The following is a 13,918-nucleotide window of genomic DNA, read 5'->3' on the forward strand; positions in this document are numbered from 1 at the left end:
TTTCATTGTGATTCTGTTGACAAGAGATAGAAAGCCAGGGGAGCTCAGGAAATGAGCTGAAGGGGGCTTTGATTGCAACCAATAGCATCCTGTGTCCTTATTAGCACGCCTCGGTCACGTGGTTGCAAACAGGTCGGGCCTTGGAATCAAAGGAGAGGGGACGTGACGCTGTGCACGCATTCTCCATCCCTTCATTATCCCCCCTGCTCACCAAGCAACACAACAGGTACTACACCAGTGTCAGGGCCATTTTACACACTCAAGAGGGCTTAAGTTAGATGATCCAGCCTTGACAAAATCCTGGATAGATCAGTCCACGTCTTGGGGCATGACCCATGAATACTTCTTAGTAGAACATGTATCCTTGAGATAACATTCTGCTCCTGTAAAATGACAGACTGTTTTCCATCATTAGAGGGCAGCTCAGTCCCTTTTACTGCCTTTTGATCCCACTTGATCACAGGTTAAAGCCTTTTTGTATTTGTTTATTTCCTCCAAAATCCCCTGATGAATCTCATTTTCAATATCAAAACATCAACTTCCTGTGTATGTTGTGAAAATGAGTGTTACGTTATCCCCAGGTTACATAAGGATTTGTACCAGATGTGAATTTTCACACAAATGTGAGAAAAAATAGAGCAGATTTTACTGTAAGGCAAAATGTCAGGTCATTTAAAAGAACAGTGAGTTGTGTGGGCAGAGGTAAACGGGGAAAAGAAGTACCTGACATCCAGCATCAGCGTCAGACAGACCTGACATGCCTCAGCTCCACTGATGTGTATAAAACACCAGCCACATGTGGAGCGGCATACTGTGGTGTGCGCATGAAGTCAGATCATATCAAGCTGCTGTGAAGACTGGCAGACTGACAATGAAGTTTGGCAGGGCAGCAGGAAACATCTGGGCTTCAGCCTTATCTCTGTGACGTGACACGCCCCGGAGCGAGGCCTGAAGACAGAGCACCCAGTAAAGTGCAAGTCACTGGCCACAAGCAATCTTCAAAGGCCAAGCATGATTACATCTACATCACTCCAGCCATTTACAGCACAAACAGCACATGACTCGCACATGAAGGCACCGGCCACCTATGTGCATCACAAGTCTAGTCAAGGTTCAAATCGTGTCCGCAGATCACAGGATTAAAGACAGGGTTTTTTTTCCCATAGGGTGATCTCTGTCCCTCAGACGCTCTGACCATCTCAGGATTTCCATTAGAAAGAGTGTTCTACATATCAATCCAAGCTTTAATTAAAAAGCTGCTATATTCACAGAGCCTTCGTAAGCTCGCTGGAAATGCGCAGGTTGTCCTGCTCTTCTCCATGAGTGGGCGAAATGCTGCATTTGGAAACCAAATGAGATCATTGTTGCCAGGCTCAAGCCTTTCATCTAATTTTATTGTCGTTACCGAGTGACTGTCACCCTCTGGTAAACACTTGATGTTGTCATCAGCATTAGTACCATTACTCATATGCTTGGAAGGGTGACTCAATGCCCAGTCAATACTGTTTCCTCTTATACTGAAATGTACATTGTCTTCGTATAAAAAACAGGAACAAATAATAGTAAATACTGTGATGGATGCATTTAATGCTTAAATCATTAACACACAAACAGCTTTGCTAATTTTTTGGTGGTAAATGGCTTTAATGCTAAGACTGATACGTTTAGAAAGAGGTTTTATACAGCTAAAAACAATGTACTCATCAAAAATGTATAATTACATAGTATATATTTACATTTAAAAAGCACAATATTGCAGTAAAATCTGCATTGTTTCAGTGTTTTAGTCATTTTTAAATGAAGGAAAAACTGGTTACATGTGCTCTTTTTTGTGTTATAACTACACTAAATGTGCAATATTCACAAACATCCTATGTGTAGTTTTTACCTTGTACACTAATTTATTGTTTATTATTGTGTGGATTGGACGGTTGAATGTATGGAGAATGTGGCTTATAGCTGTCTGCACCTTACAGGACTCCTTATTTCACTGTGTTTCTTAATAATCCAAAAAAACATCCTGATTCTGATGTTATCTTTGGATGCCAGTTTGTAACCTTCGTACAAATTGCTCTGAATTTCAAAGCTGACTTGGATGAGTAAAGTGACATAACAGGCTGATCAGTGATGTGTTTTGTGCCTAGATTTTTAAAATGTTTTTGTCTAAGGCAAAATGTACTTATAATATGCAACACAGATAATACACTCCAGTAGGACTCCACAGAATGAAACTGATGAACGATTTATATTCAAAGTGCAGGACTGAAGTGAAACCTTTTCGACATTGTACATGGGAATGTGTATAAGTGACCATTTTGGCTCAAAGTTATGGAAGTCCTGGGTTGTTCATCTATCTGACTCAGGGTGTCAAACATACAGCCCGGGGGTCAGAACCGGCCCGCCAAAGAGTCCAATCCAGCCCACTGGATGTTTTTTTTTTAACTAATAGTGATGCACTTGTTAAGGTTAAGAGGTGCCAGGTTTCATGAGCAAGTTTAACAGTGAGTAGCTTTCTTCATGTAAAATGCTGCTTCAGAGGCTTTTTCACTCCGACAAGAATAGTTCTTTCCTTTCTTCAGTTTGGTTTGGTGACGTCAGGATTACTACACAGCAGTGGAAATGTATGGAAAAATGTCCACAATATTATCATATGTAACATGATATCAGTATCTAATTTTTCTATAAAATTAATTAGTTATCATCAGTACGGGTATGCTGTGACACCAGCTACTTATTTTTATTTACCTCCTATTTTCCCCAAATTATGTAAAACGTGTCTGGCTGCTTTGTACTAACCCTTTCTAAAATTCTAACAAAAACTTAAATGCTAAAAATGCTTTCTGTCAATGAGGGGATTTCCTGCTGATTGCCTAGATGATGATGATGATGATGATGATGATGATACAGTAAAAGCTTCGAAGCACAAACTCTTAAAGAAATCTTTTTATTAAAAGACTGTAAATTATTTAATACAAAAATATAATTCACAGAACAATAAAAAACATGTTCAAGTGTGGCCCAAAATATGAGAAAAAAGGGAAGGAGAAAAAAAACATACTGTTTTTCTTACACAGTCCGCCACTTGTGATGGTGTGACATCCTTGTCGAGTCTTTCCGATGGAAACCAAATAGCAGGACTTGAAGCAGGATCTTTGGAGGGGAAATGGAGGCTGCTATAAAAAGCAGCGGTGACAGCGTGGATGAGTGCTGAACACTGATCTGCTGGACGCCTCAAACAGGAAACTGTTTTCTCACCACGTCTGCCAGTTGGGGATCAGACTCTGACAGCACGGACTGCAGGTGCTGAAACTACACAAGGGGAAGAAGGGCGGGGTGGAAACATAATGTTTATTTTCCATTGGAGCTGCTGGCAGTCCATCACACGTCTAACGCTGACACTAACTCTAAAATAAATCCTAAACCCTTTCATTAAACAATGGAACGACGGGCAGTGGTTTGCACAGGATTAGGCTATTAAAGAAAAGGCTGGAGAAAATTCAGGGTGTGATTATCTCAATAAATCTATTGTCACTGAGTCTACAATGTTTTTATAAACTTCTGTGATGTTTTAAAGTAGCTTATTTTGTCTAAAAAAATTTAAAAAAAATGCTTAAAACAAAACCTGCAACATTTTAGGAAGCTGTAACCAACCATCTCATATTATATCTCATATTAACCCTATTAACTCTTTGAAAGCTGAGGAAATTGGCTTGATTTGTTTTAAAAACATGGGAAGAGGGCAACGAGCAGCGGAAGAAGAAATGACCCAAAAAAATTGCAAGAAATTAGTAAAAAGAGAACAATGAAAGCAAGAAAATTAGTAGAAAGAAAATAAAACAAACAAGGAAATTACTTGGAAAAAGTGCTTAAAAACGATGATAATTCTATAACATAATTTTAAAATTTAATAATTATAAATATGTTTTTCCCTATCTTTTTTTTTTTATTATTATTTTTTTTTACAATTTGTGGGACGTTGCTTACCAAGTTGCTCATTGCCTTTTTTTCCCATGGTTTTTGAAAGAAATTGCACCAATTTGCTCAGGGTTCAAAGGTTTAAATACTTGAGAAAGGCGTCAGAAAGCAGCGCAAGAAAAGTGATGTTGCTCCAGGTTTCAAAGGGTTAAAGGGATTTAATTATTTGTAGACACACTATTTCTTGTCAACTGACCGGTTTTTAACAGTAATAACAATTAAATGTATAATTTGGTATTAGATTCAAAGGTTAAGCTTTTATGTGGGGACTGTAAGGATTTTACAATGAACTTTAATTTTAAAGCAGCTACAAACTGGTAATGAAATAGTTTCAATTTAATACTAAAGCCCCGATATGACCTACAAAAACAAACCAGACCATCAGTTAAAATATTAGCTATTTTTATGTAGGACTTCTAATGTCTGTCCCTGCGTCTGATTTCTACTGAACGATTCACAGCACTACTGCATTCGTCCACAGAAGCTGCCATCATCAACACAAAATTAAAGTTCCTTCTAGCTGTTTTAAAGTTTAAAAAACAGCAGACTGGATGATTCTAGTTGCTCCATCTTTAAATGTAATACATATCTGAGTATATTTAAACCATTTTGGATAAAACACTTACTGAAGTCTTAAAGCTGGGAACCAAACTTCTAGCAGCAGTGAGACACGTCTTCTCTGTAAGGTAACCTTTCTTCACTAGATCGGCCACTGCGTCCTACAGAGAGCAAAAACCAGAACAATCACTTCAGTGGCCTTTCAAAGTGAAAAGAAAGCTCTGTAAGGCCCTGATAGCACAGAAAACATTTAGCAGCTGGAGACCGCTTTTTGTAATTGTTTTTAATGAGAATAAAGCTTTTCAATCGCTGTTTTTGCGCTCCAGGTGCCTGGCGTATTTGCCAGTGCTCCAAACTTCTTGACTCAAAAAAACTTCAACTCAGAGTCCCAGAGTCATGCTAAAATATGCCTGAAAACGTCCATTATCAAGGCGAAGCTCCTGGACCAACTGGTGGTACTCTCAGCGATCCACCCTCTTTGTTAGGGTCTCATGTACCCACAGATCGACGTTTCTTTGTGCCCTGCAAACTATTTGCTGATAGCCTCTCGCCCTCAACCTGAGCTAGAGCAGGTACCCTCTGCCTGAAAATTTTAGTAACACGCTACTAATTACTGTGGAAAAAAATGGTAAATGGATTACACAGGAAGGTTAGTGTAAGGACGTGATGGGGTGGTTGCCTGGCAACTATAAAAAGGTGCAACAAGCGTTTTCTTTACAAGTGGCATTCACTTACAAAAAAAAGGGCAGTGCGGTGCACCTCGTGTTTTGCAACCTGCAAAATGCTTTCTGTGTGATCGGGGCCTAAACAATCTGATCCTACAGGAAAGCGTTCTTTTGGTTGCATTACTTTGGGAATTTGAATGCAGATGTCAGCTAGAAACTCAGTTGTGATCTCTGCTAGCATCTGGAGCTGTTCATCTTTTGTGTCTTCTTTGCTGGTGCTGTCGTCTTTGCCCTCGCTGTGGTACTGAAGCACCCGCAGAATGGTTCCAATCAGGGGAACACCTGGAAGCAGACAACAAACGTATTTGCACAAAACACATCAAATTATTAATGAGAAATGGGCATATTGACACTAAAATGGGAGACATCCTCATCACCAACTCTGAGCTTATAGTGTCATTATATTTAATTTTTTTTAATTTATTTTTTTAATTTAATTTTATTTAATTTTTTGCATAATGCAACTATATAAAAAAAGCCTCAACTGTCCCCAGTCCTAATCCTTTGGGTCAGCATATAAAAATACTTATATACAATAAAATCGCATCGTTTTGAAATACCAGAAATCATACGGCTAACACTACATTAACATTCAGTGTACATGCATTATAAAAAGGCAGCTCTTAAATCAGATGTCATTCTGTTGCAAAACTAACTTGTGTCACTTTTGCTGCTCCACTGATCCTGGCATCTATAAAGAGCCTGCAGCACAGCAAAGGCCTGAACCAAAATACTCTTCTGCTCCTGCAGGACAACTGGAAGATCTGTTGGCTGGCAGAGGTCCTCGCACAAAACGTCACAGACAAAGTCCCACACTGCTTTCCCGGGTCCATCAGGGGCAGCTGGAAGACACAGTCAAACAACATCTGGCTGCTTCAGTCTTCTATTAGATTTCACTGCGTTAACAACTATGATAAACATCTTTAACTTCTGTAATGATGTGCCAGCAGCTGAACTGAATATAAACTGTGTGGACTGCTCTTACCAAAAGTCTGAATGCCCTCATCTACAGTGGTGAGGAGCTGGAGGGCATGAAGGTAAACCTCTAAGCCATTTGGACTCTCTGATCTGTGAAAGCGATGTAATACTGGTGAATACTGAGGGTCGAATAAATCATCAACATGAGTACCATGTATTTAGTTTGAATTCCACTATATCAGAATAACAATACCAGATTGTTTTACAGATGTCAATAATATCAACAAATATACCAGTGCATTGCATCAACTTAAGATTATAGATATACAAATATGAAAAAGAGTGACTGGAGGATTTTTATTAAGACTAGAGAAAATGTTAATTTAGGTTTTGGCCATAATACACCTGCAGTTTATAATCACTAATCTGTGGATCTGTTGCTTTATATGGAAAACATTTTAATTCCCATTCAAAGTTAATCTTATCATGCAAACATTCTCCTGAATGTCAATTTCAGATTCCCACCTGAGCTGCTTGGCTGCCTCAAGAAGACATGAGGCCACATCCAGACGGCTTTCACCATCCTCTGCCTCCTCTTCCTCCTCACTTGGTTGAGCTGTGATCCAACTCTTCATCAGCTCTTCATCAAGGTCAAACAGTTTGTCCACCAGCTCTCCAGTCTTCTCAAGCAGGTCAGCTGCAACACACACAGGGTATTACTTATAATAACTATTGTAAACAGCAGGTGCCCAGTGGAGTGTTCTTGTAAACAAACAGTTTATGTTTTCATTTAGTTTAACCCACCAAAAAGGCACTGTGTCTGTCCTTAAAGTCTACCAAATGTGTTGAAAGCATTTCCCCAAAATCATTTTCAAAGCTTATTCAATAGTATTTACATTTTTTAATCCAGCATTGTTGACATCCAGTGCTACAGAGGTCAAAGCTCCACAAGGAACCTCTAAGATGACCAGCTTACAGGGACTTTGACTCAGGGTGCCTTTACACCGGTTTGGTACGGTTAAACCAATATCAGGAGTGTTGCCTGTCAAATACAGTGTAATGGGCTGGTGTGAAAGCTGTCAAGTGAACCCTAAAGACCAAACAACTGAAAAGTGACCGTCTGAAAAGCTGGATCTCACCTGGTGCGCAGTGCAGTATTGTTAATGTAAGTCAATTTGGTTTGTCAAACAGATAAACACATAACACGTCACGAGCTAATTAAAAAGAGATAAAGAGTAAAAGCACAGTACTGTTGGTAGAACTGCACATGATGAACAAGAGGTTGGTGCGCACAGACGTCTGCTGTCGCATCCGCTGAAGCCACAGGGAGCAGACATCTTTCTGAGAGACACAGGTCAGCAGCAATCTGCGAACATCATCAGAAAAGATAAATACTTCTCCCTCAGTCTCTCTGTCTTACACATCTGCAGAAAATGCAAACGTCACCTGCTTGTTTCCAGAAGGGTAGGAGGATCTGTATCTCCAAGAAGAAGCAACAGCACCTCACTGTAGGCACACAGGGGGTAGCATTCATTAGAATGAATCACAAGAGTGTAAAACTTTAATTAGAGAACAACAAAAGATGATGACATTTACCCACCCCAAGTCTTCATTTTGGCTAAGAGTCACACAAGTGTCAGGAAAACAAGCAATGTTCCCGAGGATGCCCACACAAATTTCCTAGAGAAGCAAAAATAAAAAAAGACTTGTCATTGAAATTCTCAAAGCCAAGAAATATAGCATAAAAATTGAATAAATAGGATAATGCTATGACACAGAATGTATGAACTGGAGGCGATTTCACTCACGGTGAGACGTGGACAACGAGATTTGGCTATCACACCAAGAAGGATATCTGTAGCTTTAAATTCCTGCAGAAAACCAGCCACATCCTGCACACAGTTGGTAGATAATCAGTAATTAGTAAATGTTTAAACATGAAAACATTCCGTCATTCACTTCTCACTGCAACATGCACTCAGCTGCAGGTTTATTACGCAAACCTAACAATAACTGCCCAGCAATCCAGCAATAAATCCTCCCATCATGAAGGCTATAATGTTTGTTTTCCCTGAAGTCATTGCAGAGAAGTGTTGATTCAACTCAATGGTCATTTTGGAGGGAGGAAGTATTTTGTGGTAATGTTGAGCTATATTGATTAAGGATAGACCAATACATCGGCCGGCCGATATATCGGGCCGATATTTGAGTTTTTTACTTGTATCGGCATCGGCGCGTGGGTTCACAGATTTATTTTTCCCTGGCACTTTTTTTCATTTGAAAGTATGTGGTTAAGTTGAACAAAGCTGTTGAATCCTACTGTGTACAGTAGTTGTTGTTTTATTTATGCTTCAGCTTAAATATTTGTTTATTTTATAAAGACATTACTGGAAGATTTAAGAGCACTGAACTCTTTTTTTTTATTTGAATTGTATAATAATAATAATAATAATATTCTACTTGTTCTACCTCAACTTTCCATCTTGTTTTAGTATTTTTTACTGTTCAGTAAATGTTTCTTATTTTAAACTTGAGACCTGAAATATTTGTTATCATTGGGTCATTTTTTTGATGTAAATTGAGGGAGCAAAAGCAGTATCGGCCCCAAATATCGGCTCAAGAAAATCGGCAGTCCACAATCGGTCATCGGCTAAGGGTGATGGAAAAAAAATCGGTATCGGCCCTAAAAAATCCATATCGGTCTATCCCTAATATTGATTTTACTGAGAGGTGTTGCAGTTATATTGTCCCCACATTTATAACAATGAGGCAGGCAAAACAACAGTAACACCTGCCAGTATAATGCAATAAAGTTTAACTACATCCTCTAATGATCATAAAATTCAGCAGAATACACATTTTAATTTAAGTATTTAACAATCCTTTTTTTTTTTTACAATGCAACTTAAATCCATGTAATACATTTTGATACATGTCTTTTTATATTAGGTTGTAGTTGCTCTTATAAATACAACATAACATAACAGAACACACATTCTCCTTTACCAGGGAAAAGACAGTAGAACAGGGTGGCAAATAAAACCCTGACCAGTCCAAGAATGTAAAGCCTTTGGTGTACTGATAAAGAACTCTACCTTATCCATTGCCATATCCCAGACTCTACATAGATTTTCCTCATCGTCATCAGGGAGCTCCATCTGACCTTCAGAGTCCACCTCTGCATGCTCTTTGACCATCTGAGAGACACAACCAGTTTTACAGACATGAGGAAATGTTAGGTACATTAGAGAGCATGCAGCAGAGAGCGACAGTAAAGATGATCCAATCAGTTGAATAGAAACTGGAAGATTTTTCATTCCAGCTATTGGCTGACTGGGAAAGGCTATTTTTGAAAAGGTCAAGAAAATAAATGCAACTTAATTACAGCCAACCTACATGGATGAGACGAGTCAGGGTACTGAAAAGCCAGTGCTTGCTGTAAACAGTGTCTCCAATGGCGTCCAAATCTCCGTCCTCCTCTCCATCGGCTGCATCTGGGGGTGGTGATGGGTTACGGTCCATTACAGGAGACTGTGTTCCAGCTGGAGATGAGGATCTCTCAGTCTCAACTTCCTCAGCACCATCAACATTACAGTCTGGGAAAAAACAGCGGCATGAACTACAGATACCATGAGTTTTTAGTCATATTGTTTCTACAATAGTTCAGGTGGAATCAGACCATCAGTAAGATGGACTGCTTTATTGGATGTACAGGATTTGGGCATCAATATCATGTTCACTGGACAAGCAAAAACAAAACCAATCTGGTCTGTGTCACGGTTACACTCAGTTGCCAGTTTATAATGTACACATACTTAAAACTAGTGCAGTTTTAGAGCTGTGTTGATTCAACTTCATTGTCATTTTGGAGGCTGTAATGTGTAGTGGGGTTAAATTACATAGCCTTATTTTGAGGAATATTAATATATTGTCCACTGCATTTCCTTTATATCAATATATGTCAACGAAATACGTTGTATTTCTGCGCAATGGCAAACCGGTGTGTCTGGTAAAACGACAAGCTGTATCATGACATGTTACTCTGAATAGGAAGCTTGGCTCTGTTACATACGAGCTAACTTGAAATAAAGACGTCTGTCATTTTAGCATTCGTTAGGCTCCTAATATCTTTAAACATACTCAACTTCAGCTGAATATTAAACACCCTCCGTTAGCTTACAGCAGCGATGTTGTCACCAACTACTTAACATTAGCTAAGTTAGCAGAAGCAAATCCAGTTACTAACGGTGGGTTTTTATCTAGCTGACATACTCTTAAACAGCATTGTTACATGTTGACTCACCCATAGTGACCGCTTTTTACATAAAAAACTACCTGGTAAATGTTAAATGTAATATTATCGCATTTTAACGTTACACTCTCCAGTCGACATTTCAAACAGCCTCCATTTACTACTAGTACCTGGATGCGCATGCGTGAATGTTGTACACACTGCGCGTTCTTCTTCTTGTTGTGGACCAACCTCAAGTCAAAGTGTATGTCGCCACCTGCAGGGCGCAGAGGGAACCACAGGCAAAAAGATGTTAGAGCAGTATCATATAAAAGTTTGGGCACCCATGGACAAAATTTCGTTTACTGTGAATAGTTAATAAGTAGAAGACGAACTGAAAAAAATTAAAAGAAAAAATTTAAGAAAGATGAACAATGATTTTCTGCATTGTAAGCAAGATAGATTTTTTTAAAACAATTTTAGAGTGAAAAAAGGAAAGGAGCATCATGCAAAGGTTTGAGCTCTCAGACAACTTTTTACCAGGGTCTCAGACCTTAATTAGCCTGTTAGAGCTATGGCTAATTCACGATCATCATCAAGAAAGGCCATGTGATGCAAATTTCAAAGCATTATAATTATGCTGACTCCTGACAGCTGTACAAATATGACCTTCATGGGAGAATGATCAGAAAAAAAACCCTTTCCTGCATCCTCGCCAGCCCTTTAAAGTCAAATCTAAATATGAATTAGGGTTTAAAAATAAGTATTTTGATAAGCAGTAAGAGAACTCTTAGCAGCTTTGAAAAATAAAATGGCAACTCGCTACGACTGCAGTGAAATGAATGAATATATAATTTTTTGTCAACTCTGTGGGACATCAACTCGGTCAGATCTTACCTGTGACATCCATTATGTATGCTGCTGGAGAAAAAATTAAATTACCAGGAGGATGGCCCAGGTTTAATAGTGAAGACCTTGATCTTTTAAATATAGCCTATTTTCCAGCTTAATTGAAGGGTAAAAATTAAACCCCCCAAAAATGAGGTTTTGTCCCAGTTCGCAAGAATGAGTGAAAGGTAAATTAAAAACAATATTAATGAACATTTCTTGCAAACAGAAAACAAACTTTTTGTATGATCATGTGTAATTTATTGAAATGATTAGTTAGTTAATCAATCAACTTTGTCAGTCCACAGAAAATTAATCAGCCACATTTGTTTTAAAGCATAACTGTCAGAAATGTATTTGCAGTTTTTCTTAGTGTTCTGTGATGGTAACCTGAATCTCTGTGGGTTTGCGATCTGTAAATGGAAAAACAAGACATTTAAAGATATCACCATGGGCTCTGCTAATTTACAGGTGTTTTCCACAATTATGTGACACTGTCTATGGAAATAATATTAAATAATATTGGACAAAAATGTGAAATAATAAATAAAAAAAAAAGTACTTCAGCATTAGCATCAGCTGCCAATGGCTCTCATACTAATAATGCAGTGTTTGTTTCTTCAACCAAACCTCACAGTGTGTGGTTTCTGTGTGTTGTTACAGCACATACAGTGCTGTCTTTGCTCACTTTCCTGCAAACAGAAAGCTTGCTCTTCTGATAACACCTTAGCCTTTCCTAAGAATTGATGACAGGATATTAATCTTGTTCTGTAGTCAAATAATCCCATTGGATCTAAACCGAATCCTGAACAACAACTATATTGTGTTTTCTGTAATAGAACCTGCATAAAAAGTCATTATACATATATATATATATTTATAATTATGATAAAATATAATGAAGAAGCATCAAAAAGAAGCAGAATACGATAAAGAGACAGACTGAATGGCTGATTTTATATTATTGACTGATGGAAGTATAGATAATGCACAATTTTACAATACTGATATTGCACCGGAGTGATTAATTGTAAGCAGTAACAAGTAAAAGCAAGATATAATAATAAATAGGCTGAGTGCCAGAATTAACATTATTGCACCTGTCAGTGTAGATATATCAATATAAACGGCTCATTCTAAGGTAACAAAAACACAACCATTCACATTTTCAAGTTATTATACACAAAAGAAAACAAACTAATTATATTATATATCATTTCTGCCAATATAACCCCCTGAATATGACACACTGGACTATTCAAACTTGTGCTGCTCTCTGACACACTGCCTTGTTTTTAGCATCATTTCAGTCTATGGAGAATAAGGGCAAGGGTTGGATGTAAATAATATTATGTCAACACGGATTACAAAATCTTGAATAGTCCCACCTCTAATCAAAACTCTTTGAGGCAATTTGGCGGGTGTCCTGGCCTCCCTGAATCAACACTGTATGTGCTGTCAGACAGGAGTAATTATACGCCTTCCTCACCATGCAGCTGTCCCCCTGTGGGAGTGGTCCAAAGCCCTGTTTGCACTTGGAGGAGCTTCCACTGAAAAGTTATTTGAGAACATACAAATAAAACTTTATCATTTTTTCCAAGTTGAAACCACAGATGTGTAAACAGTTTGAATAAGGCTAATCATGTGTGATGGGAAGGAAAGATCAGCCCACCAGATGGAATAATTAATATTGTTTATTTTTGTTGTGAGTAATCTCTTCAAACATCTGTTGACCAATGGCAGTTGGGTATGACTTTGGTGTTTAATTTAAGTAAGTTAAGTTTAAGTTTCTTAACTTGAGGTAATATCGTCGCTCAGTCTCTTAAATAGTTTTCACCCATTAAATGGTGCTTGAACAAATAATTAGTAGGGTTGGAGCAGTGTTCTGTGAAACCATGGGAAGGAAATTGGCACTTATTAGACCATGTACATTTGCTCATCTATAGTACTGAAAAAAAAAATGCAGCCAGACAGAGAATCTCATCTGCAGGTATGCATCTCCTTTGCTCCACCACTGGCTGTCAGACTCTTCACACATACTTCCTTTAAAAGAAATGGTTACAAGTTTCAATTTTAATAAAGTGTTTCTTCAACCAAAAAAAAAACCCTTCAGGTTTCATTCATTTAAGGGTCTTTGAAACTGATAATGATAATATAATGATAATAATAAAAGGGCGTCGGTGGCATAGTGGTAGAGCAGGCAAGGCTGTTGCCGCAAGGAAGATTGTTCCAGAGTCCCGGGGCCCTGACAGCAAACACTCTGTCCCCTTTAGCTGGAAGCTGGGCCTCTGGAACAGACAAAAGGCCTCTGCCCGAGGACCTCAAAGTACGTTCTGGTGTGTATGGTACTAAGAGTTCGGAGATATAGCTGGAAGAGAGACCATGAAGAGCCTTAAAAACATTAAAACATTAAAACATACTGAGAGCCAGTGTAAAGAAGCTAAAACTGGAGTGATGTGATCATGTTTCTTGGTTTTGGTTATCGTACTGTGAAAATCTCATACTGTCGCAACCCTTGTAGCCACAACACAAACTTTTTGTCACAACTTTGCCTGAGACTAGAGTTGTTCTGATACTAATACCAGTATCAGAAATGCCTCTGATACTGTCTAAAATGCTGGTT

At 38.4% G+C, this 13,918-nt stretch overlaps 1 protein-coding gene across 1 annotated transcript; it reads right to left on the minus strand.

Moving 5' to 3' along the window:
* Positions 1–2,928: 2,928 nt before the first annotated feature.
* On the minus strand, positions 2,929–10,619 carry saal1 (serum amyloid A-like 1). The gene is made up of 13 exons (XM_033634309.2): positions 10,480–10,619; positions 9,573–9,772; positions 9,272–9,373; positions 7,985–8,068; positions 7,777–7,856; positions 7,623–7,682; positions 7,427–7,542; positions 6,702–6,873; positions 6,244–6,326; positions 5,915–6,100; positions 5,383–5,540; positions 4,602–4,694; positions 2,929–3,309 (listed from the first exon to the last, which is right to left on the minus strand). The coding sequence occupies exons 1-13, from the start codon at positions 10,481–10,483 to the stop codon at positions 3,232–3,234; spliced, it is 1,416 nt and encodes a 471-aa protein (XP_033490200.2). The 5' UTR covers positions 10,484–10,619; the 3' UTR covers positions 2,929–3,231.
* Between the last annotated feature and the right edge of the window lie 3,299 nt (positions 10,620–13,918).

Source organism: Epinephelus lanceolatus, chromosome 5 (genome assembly GCF_041903045.1).
Source record: "Epinephelus lanceolatus isolate andai-2023 chromosome 5, ASM4190304v1, whole genome shotgun sequence".
NCBI classification, from domain to species: Eukaryota; Metazoa; Chordata; class Actinopteri; order Perciformes; family Serranidae; genus Epinephelus; species Epinephelus lanceolatus.

What these genes read in the sequence shown, in the direction of transcription:
- saal1 (XM_033634309.2), bottom strand. An exon ending in CATGTGCAGTTCTACCAACA is followed by an intron (nt 6,874 to 7,426) that starts GTACTGTGCTTT and finishes TGTGTGTTGCAG; the next exon opens with CTGACCTGCTTGAGAAGACT. An exon ending in TTCCCAGCTTTAAGACTTCA is followed by an intron (nt 3,310 to 4,601) that starts GTAAGTGTTTTA and finishes CCCCTTGTGTAG; the next exon opens with TTTCAGCACCTGCAGTCCGT.